General features: G+C 37.4%; 1 protein-coding gene across 1 annotated transcript in view; it reads left to right on the forward strand.

Annotated features, from left to right (window-relative positions):
• The first annotated feature begins 4888 nt into the window (after positions 1–4888).
• LOC139729543 (tolloid-like protein 2) overlaps positions 4889–19711 on the forward strand; it is a 39771-nt gene continuing 24948 nt past the window's right edge. The window contains exon 1 of the mRNA XM_071640471.1: positions 4889–5474. Coding sequence (XP_071496572.1) covers positions 5370–5474 — 105 coding nt within the window. The 5' untranslated portion in view covers positions 4889–5369. The remainder of the gene's footprint in view (positions 5475–19711) is intronic.

Consider the following 19711-nt stretch of genomic DNA (forward strand, 5'->3'; position numbering starts at 1 on the left):
ATTATACTAAGCAATGTACTTGTCCCCACAAGGGGTTTGTGACACATGAGAATGGTGTGTGAAATAAATTGAATTGAATTGAATTGAAAAATTGAATTGAATTGAGAGACTTTCTTCAAACATCAATAATGTGCATGGCAAGTACTTGTATTTCTTTATTGATTTGATCCACATGTAACTTGGAGGTAAATGCCATCCAAGAGTATATTCAGCAAATGACAGCAGGGGAAGTTGTACCCCTGAAATTAATTGAACCGAAGTGAGATTTTGCAGAGTAGGAGTTTAATGGACCAAACTTTTCATACACTCACAAGAAGGAAAATGAAATTCTAACGTGGGATCATATCATATATTATGATCACAAAATATTGTGCGTTTTTGAAGAATTAAGATGGGGGTGTGGTATAAGAAATCGTCTTTTTGTTATTCCAAGTAAATGTTAAATAGGAGAAAAATGAAATTTTCACGGGTTGTAAACCTTCATCGGCATGAAGTGCCATATTCAATACACACATACACACATAAACATATTGTACATATGATATTGCATGTATATTAGGCCTATATAGGCCTATTAGTTGTAGTCATAAGAGAGGACACCAAGAAGAAGAAGAAGAAAGAACGAAAAAGAAAAAGAAAAAGGAAGGAGAAGAAGAAGAAGAAGAAGAAGACGATGATGAAGATGATGAAGAAGAAGAAGAAACTTACCCGGAAAGAAAATTGGCAAGTTGGAAACTACCTCGACTTTACCATGGTTTTATGCTGGAAAATTCGAGAGACATGTTTGACGTTTCCTGAGTTTGATAATGTCGAATTGTGTTTTTCTCTTTGTTCCATGTCATATTTCCGAATCAAATTTCAGCTGGCATTTTACATTTCATACGTTTGAGATGCTTGTGTGAATAATGCAGGCGCCCGTCCCAGTCTTCGCATGCAGAAACAAATGATCGAGAGCAAAAGTGGGTCACAATCAGGACCCACTTTTAGAATCGAGGAAATTCGCAATCTTCAAAGCATAACCACTATGTTGTTAATGTTGTTCATTTATAATGTCGGTTTGAGATTTGTTTTAGTTCATGCTTTTCCAATTTCCTGAAGAAGAAAAAAACAGGAAAAACTTTCACCATTTATTCAGTGTACCTGCATTGCACTATAGTAACTGTCACCTGTTAATGTTATTTGTACTATATTTTGACGCGTTGAGTTCTTGGGAAACGCTAATAAAACGACAAAAGAACAGCTGCAGGGATTTTTATTTCCCGTCTGGCTAAAATCCTACTCATAACACAAGTACGAGACTCGTGGAGACTCCAGAGACTATTCCATCACGTTGTTTTGTTGACCTTTTCTGACCTTCAATGACGTAATGATGATTCAGCCGACGTGTAAAGTCAGCATCAATTGACATTGGGATAGATCAGGGAAGGAAACCGGAAAGGACAGACAGAATCACAAACCTAAGCGATGCATGAGAAATGTTGCAGAATACTAAGCGATATCGGTCACGAAGATCAACAGACATACGCTTTAATCATGTGAAATTCTACCGTATCCTGCGACATCGAGAAAATATGATTATGAGTAAAAAAGAAACGAGATGACATAAACGAGGAAGGATGCGGTGTGGGAGAGATGGGACTACTCCATGACCTTGGTGGGGCCAGGAAGAGAAGGACTCTATCCATCTCCCTGCCTAAATGTCTGAAGTTGCCCTTGTGACGTTCATTGAATGAAGCCCTCCTCATCTGTGCGTGGAGGAATTTAACATACAAGAAGCAAACGTTCAAATATGTTTTGCTGTGTAAATAAATGAAATGAAAACAAACATTCAAACTGAATCAAAAAGATTTAGCCTTTTACAATTTTGAGCCTTGTCTGGATAGAAGAAATAATTCTTTATGTCAACCATCTCCACCTAGATTGAATACACATGTATTTGACTTCTCCTTGATCACATCCTGAGAATTCGGTTTTAAATGTGGATGACATTGAAAGTCAGAAAGTGTTTCCTCCAGTACGCTACGATGGCTCCAATGTTTCATGAATTATAGCATCTTTTTTAAAGTAAGATTTATAGCGGAATTTCATAAAATAGAAAAACAGGTTTTGTAATGAGTATTGGTATCATTTCATGCTCATTTGATACAATATTCTCCACCCAATGCTGATAACCTTTATTGAATGAGGCCATCCTGGTATGTGCGTGTTTGAATTTAACATGCAGGAAGGGAACGTTCAAATGTATTTGGCTGAGTAGATAAAAGAAATAAAAACAAACTTTCAAACTGAATTAAGAATAGTTTGAGCCTTGTCCGGATAGAAGAAATAATTCTTTGTGCCCACAAATTCTCCACCTAGATTAAATATTGACTTCTCTTCGATCACATTTAAAAATTTGGTTTTACGAAAGTAAATCCTGGATGACACTGACAGTCAGAAAGTGTTTCCTCAAGTATCTAACGACGCCCCTACCGAATAACAAATTATATCGTCTTTTTTTTAAAAGTAAGATTTATGATGGAATATGATATAACGACAGAAGTTTTGTAATGAGTATTGTTATCATTAATTTCGTACTAACATGGTACAACTCTCCTTTAACAACGGGGAAAAGTTGGGTTTGAAAATCAGGGTGAAATTTTAAAAAAATGTCAACTAGTTGTAAGTACAGGATTCATCACATTCTGACCTTATAGCGCAGTTGTTGATATGAAACTTCCAAATGTTTTCGTGATACTGTGATATTCAGAACAACGACACAAGTGTGATGATTCATCACGTCAAAAGTCACCCATTTTTAGCTGAACACAAATATGTTTTTTACTTTGCTTGGTTTTGGGGTTTTTTTTTGGGGGGGGGGGCAATAAATCAATAAGAACAAGTAGCATGTGTCCCATCCATTTATATTTGTTTATTTGTTTGCTTGTTTTGATAGTAAAAAATGGGAGACTGTTGAAGTGATGGCGTCATTAAGTCTCCCAATGTGCGTTGTTCCATCATTCATTGAGAACATACTATAAAACTATAATAGTTCAAAATATTCTTATTTAATCTTTCAACTTACGAACCTTCGTCCATTCTGCTGTAGTTCTTGATATATTTCTAATTAATTTAGTGTATATGTCCTTTAATATTCAACTTTACCACGCAGATTTCATTTTAAATCTCGATTTGACGTCTAAATAAAACATGAATAAAGGTAACGAATATAGTTTAAAAAAACGTTAGTGTAAATAATAAAATAAAATGTTAAAAAGAGGATTGTAACAATTAAGTCAAGAAAATGGTTTAGTTTCAATTGAACATCTCATATGAAAATTCATTTATCTGTTTTCTGTAGAATAGTAAATCTATTGATTTTGTGCTCATGGTAGATCAATCGCTGACCGATAGGTGTTGTCAGGGATTCAAATTGCAGCAAAGAATAAATCTAAATGAGCATAGCATCATGTCTTTAACAAGTTGAGGGACTGTGTACTTTTTATCAACAAAAATGAAATTGTGTGGATTTCCCCCTTGTTTATCTTTATAATTATCTCTCCTCTCAGAATCTGACGTCATGGAATGATGTAGTATTCTTATCCAGCGATGACGACCTATGAATTTAACAAAACTATGAAATATGAACTAATAATGCAGGAACAAATTGTCCGATTTTCCTCAAACTTCATGAGTGTGTTCTTCTGATATTTCTACGTTCATTGGATCTATGCTATGTTTTGGGATTGAATTCCCCCTTAGAATTTTATCCAGTCAGTAAGCTGAAAAAAAAAGAAGTTGTTTTCCTCTTCGAATGTTCATGACAATCCTTATGAAAGTCTAGAGACGAGCTTGAAAGCATGAAATGACTCAATCTGGGTGTACTTCAAGTTCACGATCGCACCGTAATTTCTGTTGCATGATAAACAATCCCTTCTTCACTTGAAATCCGTAGAGGGCGCACTCGACCTTCCCCGGCTTGACAGAGCATTGTGTCAACACTACACCTGTCCTCTGATTTGTTTTACCCATTTTTTTTTTTTTGTTGTTGGTTACATCTTATGTCAAAGCAATATCCTTATTCAAGTTTTAAAATATTTCAAGTGCTTGATATCGAGTATTCTACCCTCCCCCGACTCCCTTAAGTATCAAAAAGACAGAAGCTTCCTCGGCCGCGTTGGGCAGAATGAGCTCTTTGCAAATGTCAAATTCTCCTCATTTGTTTTTTGCTCTCTGATTATATCGTTGAATATACAGAATTCGCACATCCCCCCCCCCCCCGTATTTATGTAACAGGGAGAGAGGGGGAGGAGCAAGAGAAAGAAATGAAGAAAAGAATAGAAATAAATATATAGGAAAGATAGACAGACAGACAGAAACAAAGGACAGAAATAAAAGAAATCAATGTAGACGTACATTCCCTGCTAAATAGAAGCAGAGTTGAAGAGACATCCATCATTCGTTCTTTAGCAAGTCATATCCAAATACCCTCCGAACTTTAGTCAGCGTTGATTTGTGTACGTAAAAATAGGAATCCAACAACTTTAAACCTGCAGGTATTTCCACTCGATATATCGAGTGTCCTAGCTGTACTTATTTAGCATAACTGATCTGACAACGTGACTTCACATGCTGAAGGAAACGTTGAGATTAACTATACCTACTGTTCTTCCTTGGAAGAAGACATGAAACTCATTAAGAATGAAGATCACTTGCCACGCCGTTCACATCTTACATAAAAGTCCTCCCCAACCTGTACCGACTTGAACTTAGTCTACCACCCGATGGAAAAAAAAAAATGAACGACGAAGCAAAGTGAACCTGTTCATACGGAATGTGTGTGTGCGTGTGTGATATGTGCGTGTCACTACAGGTGGTGCAGTCTCCGTGTAAAGTTTGTCCGCTTGTCGGAGGTCTATCTTCACACGGTTCCGATCCTGTCTCTCCCCAGCTGTAGAGCGGACCCCTCTCGCTACCTCCGTCACTCGAACCTTGATATTTTCTGACCCCATTTTTCAGCAATTAGAGGACCAGGGGGACGAGAGTGTAGTGATCTCTGTTCTCTGTTGAGAGTTTAAAGTACTAACTTTTCACTCCAACCGTCCTCTTTGCTGACTTTTTGGGAGTCGAAACGATCGTCGGTTCGTTCGAGACTTAGCGAGGTGTCCCCTGGGTGTGTTAGTGAGTACAGCGCACGGAAAGATTGGGCCACCGTACCTCCAGTGCTTTCTGACACGTTGCATGTCACATCACACCCTCTCCATCCAACGATTTGTCTTGAGATCACCGAGCGATAATTTGGCGCCATTGAATTGTGACGGTATTCTGCAGCCTGCCATACCTAACACGATCACCTGAGGAGTGGAGGAGCAGGGAGTGGCAAGATCAAAATGAGGACTTTATTACTGTTTTGCCTTCCCGTCCTGTGGTTTGGGCTGGTAACAGCAAAACCGAGACCTCTGTTCTACAACGATTTGATGGAAGATGCTGTCGAGGTATGTCACTTCAATTCACTCATAAATTCACCCTTTGGAAACTAAATTACTCTCTGCTATATTGCAATGTTTTCCAACATACCGCTATCAGGGCGGAAAAACTAAACATGCTATCATGCTAGTGGTATAACGTTGGTAGACAAAAGATTTGAGCGAAACAATGAAAGGCCGTGTTGCGTTAAAAATGATGACATTGTAAATCTACCTCATGACCTACGACTACTGCGTCGTTTGCAGTTATTTGCTCGAAGAAAGCAAGGTATGTTGTGTAAGGTTCTACTGAGAGAGTGAAATGAAAAATAAAAGAAACCCAACAAACACACTTGGATGCAAGTGACCGCTCTGCCATGACTTCACAGATTCGATTTTTCTTATGATATTTACTCGTCGGGCGGGAGAAGTTTGAGATGTATATGAGATCAGATGCCGAATAATTTCGTCAGTTCACAACAATGGTTCAACCTGAATTGGTATTATTTAACTTGTCTGTCTGTAGACGTATTAGAGATTAATTTCTAGAAGAGAATAGAAGAAAAGAAAGTGACTCGCAATCTTTAAGATTAATATTAAGGCATATTGAATGTCAGAGCATGCAATAAATGAAAGTAACGAAATGCAGGACTTGATGGCGCGCTGTGTAGGAGAAAAGTTCACCAGAGTTCAATGGACATGTGGCAACATCAGCAGGCTGGTCAGCTTTGATGCTAATAATTCTTGAAGTATCGATACAATAGTCGAGAGGAAATGCTTAGAACGTCGCACGATGTACTTGGATGTCTCAAATGGAAGCCAAATGTTTACGCGGCGTGACAACCTCCGCTGCCGCATGATTTTTTTTTTTTTTTTTTGGTACGATGATGCGGCGTAAAGGAGAGTAGCCCCGTTTTCACTGGTGGGTTTCTGGACTGTTGCGAGTGACCCTTGACCCTTCCCCTTAACTTCTCCTACGTCTCGAACTCTCTAATGTGCAACATAACAGTGACTAAGTCGTGATGATTATATTAGTGATGATTATATTACATTTGTTTGTAAATTTGTGGGTCTGATTATCCATCACCAGGGATATTCGATTAGTGATTTTCAACGATGTGTCGGGTGCAAAACACTCTTCACGATACACTTATCATATAGGTCACCTAAATATTTAATTTCAATAAGTGGGTTGCCCCGGCCCGGAATGGCTTGACGGAAATTTGAAGTAGGTCATACTCTGAAGGATCGTCGATAAAATAAACTTGTAAACTTGTAAACTTGTTGAAGGTCGAAACGTTGCGTAAGACTGTATGCAGCGAATAACGTCAGTTACCGATTGCAAGTTATTATTTCTTTTTTACATAATATATCACGAGTTATGAAAGAATACAAGGAAGTCCTTCTTTTAACACATGGAATTCTTTTCCCATTATTTATCCCCGTTCTTGGTGGACGCGAGGGGAAAACTTTTTGAGAGCAACAAGTTTCTAGTGCTGTGTGCCAGTGGAAACCGGGTCCTCCTGCTCTTCCCCAGGGAGCGTAGGACGATAACAAACTGTGTGTACGGGGAGAGAGAGGGGGAGAGAAACTGATGCTGTGGTCCACGTCTGGTGACTGGCGAGGTTGCAAAGGGAGCACACGTTTGTGAATCTGGTAGACCAGCCTGTTTCAAAAGCGCTTAGTCGACAAGTCTGACTCCGTGTAGCTGATGTGGTTACGTGTGACGCATATGTCATTTGTTGGTCATGAAATTGAGCAGGCTTTGTGTTTGACAAAGAACTCTTGAAGTTCCGACTCTTAGCAAATTAAAAGTGCATGTGATATGAGTAGTTAGGCCTACATAAACTGATATTTAACCTCATTTACAGCCGCATTTCATAAAACATTTTGAAGAGGTTGTGAAATATGAGATGATGCAAGGACAGGTACTGTGGCGATAACGATAACGATCAGTTGCAGCAGGGAGGGTGCGAGAACCATTTGTCTCACTAGTCGGGTTCCTTATGTTACAATTTTAACTTTCGTCGGATTTTTGTGGAGAGTATGAAAACTATACATTTTTGGAATCGTTATAGTATAAGCAATCAGAAAAACAATGTTTCCATTTGCACCGAACTTTTTATGGCCGCCATCTTGGATTTTACAAAATGGCCGCCATAAACAATATTTTTGTTAATATATCTCGACTTCCAAGTGACATAGGGCTTTTATTTTGACAGCTAAACTACCATTTTCAGGGTCAGAGATTCCAATGATCCCAGTTTCATGTGTGTTGAGACATTTCCTATAGCATTTTTTGCAAATACTTACTAATTTTGAACAGATTACATAATATCAGTGCATGAAATCAGATAATTTGGTATAAATTACTAAATAAAGCTCAAAATGGGCACATTTTTTGTGTAAATATGCTTTTTAGTGTCTTGAGCAAATATAAAACAAAAAAATGTGCCATCAGGAGAAATTTCTTAAGTATTTTATTGTTTTTTAAATTTCTTATGTATTTCCTTGTTTTTTCAACTTTATGTTTTTCGTTGTTTTTTCGATGAAACTTGTCCGTGACATTGTTCCGAACAAGAAAACATGTAATTAATTGATTTTAATCAATGAAACCCCAAAATAATCATGCTTTTATGAAATTTGCCTGAAAGCACATTTTGCATTGAAATTGTACACAAATTCACGTTTTTGAGCAATTTTCGGTCTGACATGCACATACATATTTATTCGCAACTTCGGAACCACGCGCCCGGGCATCGCAAATTTGGTGTCAAAAGATGCGGGAGACTTGAAAGAAAAAAGTCATGAAACGTCGCGGCCTAGTTACGGTTAAATTTGTCTTTGATTTGAATGCCATGAGATGTTGTAGGCAGGTAGCACTGAGCTCAATTTATGGTGATGTTGGGGCAACTTGTGATATAAGTCGCTAAAGTGTTATGTAGGAATCACTGCGTAAAAGTTTTCTTCCGTGTATGGGACAGACCAAAGGGGGTGTGGTGTGACAAGAGGGATAATAACATCAATGCTGATGGATCTCCTCAGAAAATAGGATTTACATACACCTGCGTAGATCTTGTGTCTTATCGCTGTATTCTGTTAATTGGAACAGCGCTTTGCCAATGGTTTTGTACAAATCACCTGAATGTTCCATGGTCTGTATATACCACCATTCTTCAAGGGTGCCGTGCGTTCTTCACAACATAGATTACACAGACTTGTCAGAGGACACTGCTGATGAGAAAGGAACCACCCATGGCACGATTAATGGTATAACAGCCTGAACATGCTGAAGGCAGAGTTTACTGGAGAACCGGTTGCACCATCCTTACCGATTGGCATTGCCTAGAGTCTATCTACCACTCCACACCATGTAGATATACTACATTTTGTCAAGTCAAGACCACAACTTGCAAAGAGAGGAGACCAACATTGTTACCTGATGTAAAGGCTTCTCAGAATGCTACCAGCTGAAAGAACTACAGATTGATTGTTGCAACTTCATGGAAGTAGAGGAAACGTCAATCAATATTCCAGGCTGAGCGATTCAAACATGTCTGAAAGCAAGCTACTGACACAGGCAGGAGCCATACCAACCAGACATAACCTTAAATGCCCAGTTGTCCCATGACTGGGAGAACTTCATGTTGTCTATGCTACAGTATGCGCTATTGGTGCCTCTTGGCATTGATGATGAACGAGCAGCTGGATTTCTTTCACAAAGCAAGTCAAAGGATGACCTGACCAACTATCTTGCTTCAAGACTCTAGGGTACTACAGTACAACACATAAACACGTCATCATCTCTTCTTCAGTGCATACCAGGAGCAACAAAAGACTTATTTTCGAGGATAAGAATAATGAAAAATTAGACACACTGTTGATCTTCCATGCTGTCTTAGCATCACAGCGAAACTCATTAAATGCAGAGGTTTTCTTCTCTACAGACACAGAATATCCTCCTCCTCCTTCTTCTTCTTCCCATCTTCTTCTGATTAAGTGTGCCTCAATCAATTAACTGAAGATTCTTGCACACTGTTAGTGTCCTGAAAGTCATAGCAATAATAGTCACTGGTGTTTATTAATAGCAAACTTCGAGCTCATCCTGTCGAACACGTCCATATTCATGTCCTCTGAGCTATGGATATAGAACCTTGGAGAGCCATAGGGCCAATCTTCTATGCGTTCACTGGTGCTGACAACACTGGAATATGATAAGAATAGCAACCTGGCTGCAAGTTTATATGAAGGCAGAAGAGATGTAATCAGTTCTCTGTAGATGCTTTTCACAGGGGACGACGGGACTGAAATTGGATTGCTGGCTACTCTATAACAAGCCTTGTCTGTGCAGCTTACTAACCCAAATGCATCTACATCAGGACTATCTCGGAACTGTGATGGCATCTCTTCTGCAAGCATAGGGGAGAAATTGACAAGCAACCTCCCACCCTTGGAGCTGTGAGACATCATTATCCTAAGAGTCCATATCCAATCCAGAGTGAAAGGACCCACCAGCATTGCTCTGCAGGATCCTCAGTTTGATCCTCTGCAGTATGGCTATCAGCTTTTACCATTGGATTTCTTTTTGATGTAAAAAAATGGTTTCCTCTAAGATTTAAACAATTTCTATCATGAAGAGCATGTTTTCTCCTCGGTGGAACATTTACGCAGGATTTGTACAATAATCAATGAATCGGAAAACAGTAATTCAGGTGAGAGTTTATGATTGATTCTAGCTTATTATTTGTTTCCCCTCGATGTCTTTGCTGGTGCGGCACTGAGTGTCACAATGACGAGAACAAGCAAGCACAATTAATGTATGGACTGAAGGGTGGCAATAATGGAGATTATGATTAATGAGGAGAAAGTCGTTGCTTCAAAGAATAAACCTATATTTGTCATTAGGGGTATATATTGGTTTGTAATGGACACTAACTACAAAAGTGGACATTTAAGTCTGATTACTTGTAGAACAGTTAATGAAATAGAACATGTCAGTTTATGGTTGAATCTACAGCAAAGATTTTTAAACCATTCTGTTTCTGTACAGCGAGTGTCAAAATAATGAGGGCATTCAGACCAAAAATTAAACTGACGATGACAATGATTGAGATGAGATGGAAAGAAAGTTGGCTGCCTCAGAGATTAAACCAATTCTGTCAGGAGGATCATGCTTGTTCTTTGGTTAGACACAACTTATAAAACCCGATACAATTAATCACCTTGATTATTAATTTTATGCTTATTACTTTAGAAAAATGGTCAGTGTCAATTTGCAATAAAAAGAAAAACAAAACGCAAAAGGAAAATATAAATTATGTAAGAAAATAAAAAGATAATAAAATACATTTGAAATGAAATGACTTTCAGAAATTTGTTATGATGTACAATTGTTGAATATGCTACAACAAATATACGAACCAAAAAGTGGACTCTCAATAATCTAATTAGACTAAGTATGATTTTTTGGGATTAATTTGCATAATTAATTAATAATCAAAGACTGAAAATTTATTGTTTCAAAAAATCTAATGACACATTCGTGTAGATTACTGGTGTCATGCATGCCAAATTACTTCGCAATGATGCTACTGATGGCCAAGAATTTGGGGGGGGGGCAGTTTTAGCACAGCCTAAAACGCCTCGACCGATTTCGAGTAGTGGAACATTTATATCTGATTACTTAATACAGGCAATTAAATAGGAAATTACAGTCAGGCAAGTTCAGAGTTGAATCTGATTCTTCTTTTTTCAATGCAGTTTCCTCTGCCATTGGAATTCTTCTTAGATGCCTAAGACATTAAATCCATTTCTCTTATGATGAGCATATAGGTCCCATAGCCATGGACACTAACTTATTGCAATGTTTATGCCTGGTCACTTGTAAAACAACTGATAAAATTGAAAATGTCAGTTATGTGAGGTTATTGTTAAATTTAGCTTATCCATTTTGCTACCATTGGATTTCTTGGCCTTGAAAATGATAGTTTTGCTGTCAAAATCAAATTTCTGGGTTATTTAGACGCCGATTTATTGAAGAAAACATGTTTTACGGCGGCCATTTTGGAAAAATCCAAGATGGCTGCCAAATAGATTTCGGCGCAAATGGAAACATTGTTTTCCTGATTGCTTATGCAAAGACCTTTCCAAAAATGTATAATTTTGATACTCTCCAAAAAAATCCGGCGAAATTACATAAGGAACCCGACTACCTCCTTGGTTGCAGTCCCATAGTAAACATTTTCATGTAGGACCCTACAATGATCCCGGGATTGTGAGTCTCATACAGTATCTGGGATTCACACCAACGCGAATTAGCGGTAGGCCTATACAAATTTCGAGATTTACATCGCGATCCAGATCTCGAGAATTCCACTCCCACTAGATATAGCGTGATTAGCATTCCAACCCATAACTCAAGAAATCTTGCGATTATTTTGGAATCATCGCGATGATTTGGGAAATATCGCGATATTTCGCATCACGGCGAGTGTGTGAACGCTGCAGCAAAACAATCCTGTAAGCTTGTGAGCAGGGCAATATAGACCAGTTCGTAATTCCACTTTGCGCATGAGGAGAGAAAAAAAAATGATCATGGGGCTGAAAGCAGCTCGTAAACCCTTTGGAGCCATTGATTTTGTAAATCAGTCAGATGTTGTGGAGGCGACTTTTATATTATCGGTTGTTGATTTGTCATATCTAGACCATTTACTTCCTTTGTCCAGTGTGTCAGGACAAAATGCGAATAAGCTGAACTTGGATGAACTTTATACTCTAAATTTAATAGATGGGTAAATGAGGCTTGCTTTGTATAGGAAATCATTCGATTTCAAATTCAAACTTTATTTTCACTTTGTTTCAACAGAATGTACAAGAAACAATATGATAAATTTGACATGCGAGTCGTTGAGAATATACATAGCCAGACAGGGATAAGAACATGTTCATGTGTACATGATCAGTACAAAAGAAAAAAGAAACATACACTCTATATACACTCTGCGAAAGAAAAGTGGAGGTACCCACTCAAAAGACTGCTATGCTTGTATCATTTGGGTACCTCAGAGGGAAAGGGGGGGGGATGAAAAGCTTACAACTGCAAAGAGAGCGGGAAACGGGAAATTCCATTACATGAATTATCTTAGTTATACTGTGATTATGAAAGGGGGCCACAAATACTCCAACCCACGGGGAAATTAAGGCGCCACAATTAACGTTAACATATTGGTAATTAATATGCAATTTGCAAAGGAGAAGTTACAGGTTTTTACTTTCTTTTGTATTGATATTAAAGGTATAGGACCATATTACATTAACTGTGTGTTTACATTTACATAAAATAGATTGCGGTATTATAGATAAGATGAACTTTTCATAATGGTAGTATTACTAGTAATGGACATGTGAAAAGGGGGGCCATAATTACCCTAGTCACCCATTGTAATTGGCACTTTTTGGTGCAGTTAAGAAATACTAGTTTCATAACTTCCCTAGTTTGTATTCAATCTTTATCATTTTTTTTGCTAATTTACTTTACATAATTTTTTAGGATTATTTAAAACTTGTCCGGAATTGCCCTTAAATGAGATCAATTCCGCTATAAATGAAGCAAACGATTTACCACGGTTCATCCATTTCATCGAGTCTGCAGTGCAAGCAAGGCAAACGTGCACTATCATTAACTATTATTTCATACCCTTGGAGCTGATTGACGCCTTGTAATAATCGGAGATCAGTCTGTTGTTATAAGGACAAGTGGTTTCACACTTTCACTATTTTTATGATTAATTATGAAACAGCTACCAGCGATGTCTTGGTGAAATCTTCACAAAGTAATGGAAGTCAAAAACTACTTTCCTTCGACGTATGGTCATAATTAGCAACTACTATAACCGCGAAACCACACGCTAGAAAACGCGTTATAAAAAACAATGGACTTTTCGTTGTTACTTTAAGTACAGTGTACTATGAGAGAGTGTGTGATTATGTTTCGGGATTGTTAATTATTTTTATCCCTCCGCCACGAAGTGTCGCCGGAGGCATTATGTTTTGTCCGTCCGTCCTTCCTTCCGTAATCAATTTTGTGGGAGCGTAATTACAAAACCGTTTGAGACATCCTAAATCTAATGAAACTTGGCATGTATTGTGCCTAGCAACTTTTGGGTGCACATGCTGAAGATCACAGGTCAAAAGGTCAAGGTCAAATGCTCAACATTGAACTATTCCCCCCCATAGATCTATATGTAATGCTCGAAGGTATTTTCTTGAAACTTTGTAAATACACGTACCACCAAATAAAGATTCTCCAAAGAGAGTTTCAGGTCATAAGGGCCAAAGGTCAAGTGAAAATGTTGAAAAAAAAAATCATTTTTTTTTTCAATTCTTGCGATTTAATGCAAATGGTTCAAAATATTTTCAAGAATGAGACTTGGTAAATATACATGTAGGCCTACTGACTGGTAGTGATTACCTTGGGAATTTGGGGGTCATGGATCAAAGGTCAGGGTCAAAGGTCAAGGTCATTTCTTCAAAGGTTCACTGTTTCCCCTTTTATTTATACTGATGCCTGCAGCATTTTTCTTGAAACTTAATAATACATGCATTACCTAATGGAGATTCTCCGGAAAATTTCCTGCCAGAAGTTCAAAGGTCAAAATGTCAAAGATTAAAGGTCAGAGGCCATACTGAAATGCGAAAAAAAATATTTTATTCTGAAATTACACTTATTCTTTATACCTTGCAATTACTCAATTCACAAACTTATAAAAGGGTCAAAAGTCAAGTGAAAATCCTCAAATCCCCAAATACATGTACCTGCACTCGTAGACAATATAGCAAACCTAGTGCAAGGAAAGTGAACATTCAACACATTTTTGACAATACTGTCATTTCAGTGTTTTGCCAGTTATTTGAAATTGTCATCACACGTTGTGGAAACATTGTGATATTATAATAAATAGGAGAACCATGCATTATGGTGGAGGCATACCAGTCGCCATCTTTAGAGACATTTCTAGTTTTTTGATAAACTACCTTGTCAACAGAGTAACCCTGGAAGTGGTACGAGAAAATACCTGTTAGGGCCTCTTTTTTTTTTTTTTTTTTGCTTGTACCAAAAATATAAACTGCTTTGCGCCCCCCCCCCCTTTCACGAAATTTATGGATCCACTCCTGACGTATACCTTGTGTGAAACACATGGATGTAGGAAATCAGTCGTATATCCAAGTAAGTCACATTAATCTTATACTTGACCTCTTCATCTCATATTGTGCCATTCAGGGAGTATTTTGACATCGGAATAACACATGAGCAACATTTGTTTAAATCGAAGTACAACTTGTATATAGATTATCGTGGATTTGTATAAGAGCATTTCATGTCAAATAGGTTGAGTAGCTCGGCAGGGGATCATCTTGGGTCTCCCTAGGGCTAGCAGGTGAAATTCCTAGACTAGTTCATAGCTAGTCTGTAAAGAAAGAATAAACCACGTTGAAACTGGATTAAAATAACATTTATGAGGTTATGAAAGTTTAACATTTGCTTGATTTTTGCAGAACGATTGTCGAACAATATTGATATGAATATATGCAAACAGGGAGGTGGGAACCTCTCACCTCCCTGATGCAAGTTAGCTAGCTGATGATATTAAATGATGGTGATCAGCTCACAACTTTCCATTTATCTTTGAAAAATGATGAAAATTCAATTATCTTCTAAAAAAGTTTGAAACAATGTTATTCTTGACTAATAGCTTCTCATACAGAATTATTAGTCTGAAACAGGTACTATATTAGGCACAACTATGTTGGAACAATATAAAGCAAACCGAAACAAAATTAATTCCTTTTATTTTTTAGATTTATGTATAAACTACAGGGCAAGTTGTGAAGCGATGATATCATCAACTCACTATTCGTATATTTTCATTGACTTTTAATGAACTGTTTTGTGAAGATTAGGAAAACTTTACAATTTCACAACTTTTCACATTTTTAATTGATTTCACGGCATCCTCACTGTTGTGCTTGTAAGAAAAAATAAACTCATTATTTTCATGCTAGTGCTTTAACATACAGTAAACATTGTAATAACAATAAGACATGTTCAGATTGAGGTCGATTTGCAAAGCATGACTGTATAGTGTATTGTCACTGCCTTCGTGACATCTAATTATAGTTGTGACTTGGTGACAGAATAGGCCTAAGAGCAAAACGTGCGACATGAAACAATAAACGTCCTTTTAAATGTCCTTATACTTTTCCCTGAATATAGGAGGGACCTTCCCGCCTGCTATAGAAAAATGCTTGATGTAGGCATTGTTTAATAGTAATCATACACTCCTAATTGTTCCAAACCCCTGTGAAGTTTCCCTGACCGTCGAGACGAATATACAGTGAAGGCTGTCGCTGTTTCCAGAAATTTGTGGAATATTTCGCGTCCTTTTTTCCCGTGTTTTGTTTAATTGGCAATTTAATGACATTTTTGCTTTAGTTTCTTCGATTCTTATCTATTTTTGAAGGAAAAATATTATTCAGAGGGTTGAAGGTTCAGGTGCGAGTTTCTACACTTTGTCTCCCTCTACAAATTCAATTTGTTAATGACAGGCTCGAGTCCCACTAGTTCCTTTTTTCCGACATGTTTGTTAATTTACAGATTAGCAGTTGCGATCTTAGCAAATTTAATTTGTAGAGCTAGACAAAGTAAAGAAACTCGCACGTTATCTATTTTAGTTGGTAAATTAGCGTGTACGCCTACTCGGAAATAAGAGTTTCATGTATGCTGTCGTTTTTACTGTACTATCCCTTTGTCACGCTCGGTAATTTATGACATCTTTGTCTTGTTTCATTTCAAATAAATTGTTACGTAGTATACAAGTATTTATCAGACACTAACACTCCTTGGTATAGGCCTATACCAAAGCCGGCGTATGACTATGGGAGCTACAGAATAACAAGATTCTCGATTAATTCGTATTTGATTCGAATTGTAGAGAAGCTGATTATGATTGCAGTGGTCTCCTTGCAACCAATCTTGGAGATGGACAGAAGCTCCGCCTCCTTGACTGGAGTTGGGGCACGCCCATTTCCTTCGTCAGTACTTGGTCGACTTTGTCTTACACGTTTATCCTCCCGGGCCACAAACAAATGTCTCGATTTATATAACGTTATATATTGATAGGCCCCATATACCTGTATGATATACAGGGGATTTCTTGCACACCCACAAACATCTCTTGAACAACATTGAAGTGAATAACATTGTTAAGATGGGCTGACGAACTGAATGACAATAGACCTCTGTATTTATTCTTGATGATCATTGTTCTTTAGAAAAACAAAGTGTGTATGGGAGTTTATGAATCTTGGAATAGGAATTAACTATATTTTTCCTCTTTGTAGAGCAGCAGAAATTAACCCCCCCCCCCCCATGTACGTCTTCTTAAGTTACGAGACTAGCACAAAAGAAAACACAAAACAAAACAAAACAAGAACAAAAACAGAATAGGAGCTGAAGAGTACTAGCTAGTAATTGGCTCAAAGCAGGTTTGTACTCAAAGCCAACGGCGGAGTCGGCACAAATATCCATGGAGACGAGTAAATGCAATTATGGGATTTGATAGCCGTAATAACATTGAAAACCACAGGAAACAAATCTCGCTGGTTTTCCTTCGTATTTACACAGGCAAGATCCAACGTCGTGCGCTGAAAGATGGATGGTTCTCTAAATATTATTCTTTCTTTTTCATGAAATCCCATCAAGGTCACACGCAGAGCATTCTATTTCTTTCGTCGTGTCTGAGTCTCTAATGGTACCATGGCAACGTCTCGAGACCATTATTATGGTCACTTTAGTGAGGTGCTCAGTATCTTCCTCCCCGGAGTGACAGTTTCTATACTCATACTGAAATGATAAGGCGAAAACTGGGAGATGATTGGTTGATGTTCAAATACATAATTATCAAAAGCTGGTTTGAAATTAAGGCTTATACAGTCAAGTGATTATCAAAATTTCGAACTCATCAGCGTTTAAGCAATATCCTACATAATTCAGTATGAGATGATGGTGAGTTAATCACAAACTATTTTCAATTACCTCCTCTAAAATAAGGAAGCCGAATCATGTCTTTCGTCCATATCCCTGCATATTTACTGTCATGAAATTTACTGTCATCAATATCAAATTGTTTCGTGAATGACCGCTGCTCATTATGTACGTGCATGTAGGCCTGTATATATATATATATATATATATATAGTGTGATGATGCTGATATTCCTACCGCACGCCTCTGTCATCTTAAGTGAAATTATAGTTGAGACAATGTAGATAACAGAAGATGTCGCATGAAACTCTGCCGGTTTCATGCGACATCTTCTGTTATCTACATTGTCTCAACTATATATATATATATATATATTTAAATATATATTATACAATGCATATACCATTCTCCCACGAATTTAACAATCTCCATGAGCAGCAAAACTTCCTTTTGAAAAGATTATTCTTTGCGACTCTGTTCAAGTCTGGAAATAATTCCTTTTGTTCCTCCATTTTCTAACAGGATAGCTAAGATTGTGTGCATGTAGGGCCTAAAAGACATCTCATCTATATTGTACTCTGTGTTCGTGAATAATCCATTTTCTTTTAGTTTACAACGGATGCAATTTTAGGTATTCAATGATTTTGTATCTCGGAGAAAGCCTTGTTCGTTTGACTTACCTTTACTTCAAAGGTCTTGTTTACCTTTGGGAGTAGTGATTTAAAAAATTTTCAGGATATGACATTTAATGCATAGGCCTATGTGTAGGTCTGTTGTACCACAAAACATTCTGTCATATGTAATTTTCGCCATAAAGCCTAAAATATAAGGAGATATCTGTATTTTTCTCAATAAACCGTAACTGTAGACGGTTTAGTCTGAAAACATTTTTATTATAACTTTTGTTCACATTATTTGTATATCTAACAATAAGTAACATCGATTTTGCCTATTCAAATTTTACAGTGGTTGTTTCTATCCCTTGAACTCACATTTTATAACTATTTTAAAGCACTAATGCTGGGTTTTTGTTTAATCTGCAAATGGTAAAATACGCCTAGTTTGATATAGGAAAAGTCGACTGGATGATAGACTAAAATTTCCGTCTTATTTTCTGCCCCAGTGGATCCCCTGCTGACTGAAAATGAAAACATACATAGAGCTCCATGATTATATCATAGGTTTGTGTATTTACATACAGTAGAGTTGATGTTGAAACGCGTTGACAAGTAGTGGAAAATCCAATTATTGACCTCTAGGTCAAAACATTTTGACATTCGTTAAACCTTGTGAATATATTACCCCACTATGTTTACCTCGGGATCACGATGTAGTGTGAAGCCGTGCTTCTCAACCAGTGGGCCACAAAGCTCTCGCAGGTAGGCCGCGATCTACCCCCCCCCCCCACCTCCCCCCCCCCCCCCAAAAAAAAAAGAAGAAGAATATTTATGTTCGATCTTTAAATGTAACTGGGTCTTTAAAAAAATGTAGGTGCCAAAGGGGCCTCGGGTTTAGAAAAAACTACAACAAAACAAAACAAAAAAGTTTGAAGAGCGGATGTGAAGGATATGTGGGATTCAATCCTTCAAATTAGAAAATCATACAGGTTTAAAGGTACACTTAGGAAGACTGAAGGTGAATACTCACAGACAAAGGTCACTTGGTTAGAAGCAGATAGAAACGTCAACTGGTTAGGCTCTCATGGTATTATTTGAGAAGTAAGATTGTAATAATGAAAGGCGAAATTTTGTCAAAGATAGCTGTACTCAGAAGTATCCTTTTCATCTGCAGACTACGAGTGTCATTTACTGCCATAACATTGTAAGTATGTAATTCCCTTAAACTGCACATTACTTGAATACGAGACCGTTCTGAAGCAAATAATTTTCACATAACAATAGATAATGTACTCTTAAATGAATCCCACAAGAATTGGAACAATCAACTCCCAGCATTCCCACTGTTTCCCACTGATCAGTAACTAGCCATCCCCTTTAAAATGTATTTGATATGAATTACAGTCAGGTACAGTGTGGAGGAAAATGAAATACCTAAAAAATCAATACACTTCAAAGAAAGAGAAAAACATTCTCTACCATATACAGTACGATTAAAAAATGACCACCAAAAAAAAAAAAATGGTTTAGAAATGAGAAAGATATGATATCTTGTTATTTTACATTTTTCGGATAACATTTCTTGACTAGTCCTCATGAATATTGAA

This window comes from Diadema antillarum, unplaced genomic scaffold, assembly GCF_040938485.1.
Source record: "Diadema antillarum isolate AM-2024a unplaced genomic scaffold, OU_Dant_1.0 seq00000244_RagTag, whole genome shotgun sequence".
Classification (NCBI taxonomy): Eukaryota; Metazoa; Echinodermata; class Echinoidea; order Diadematoida; family Diadematidae; genus Diadema; species Diadema antillarum.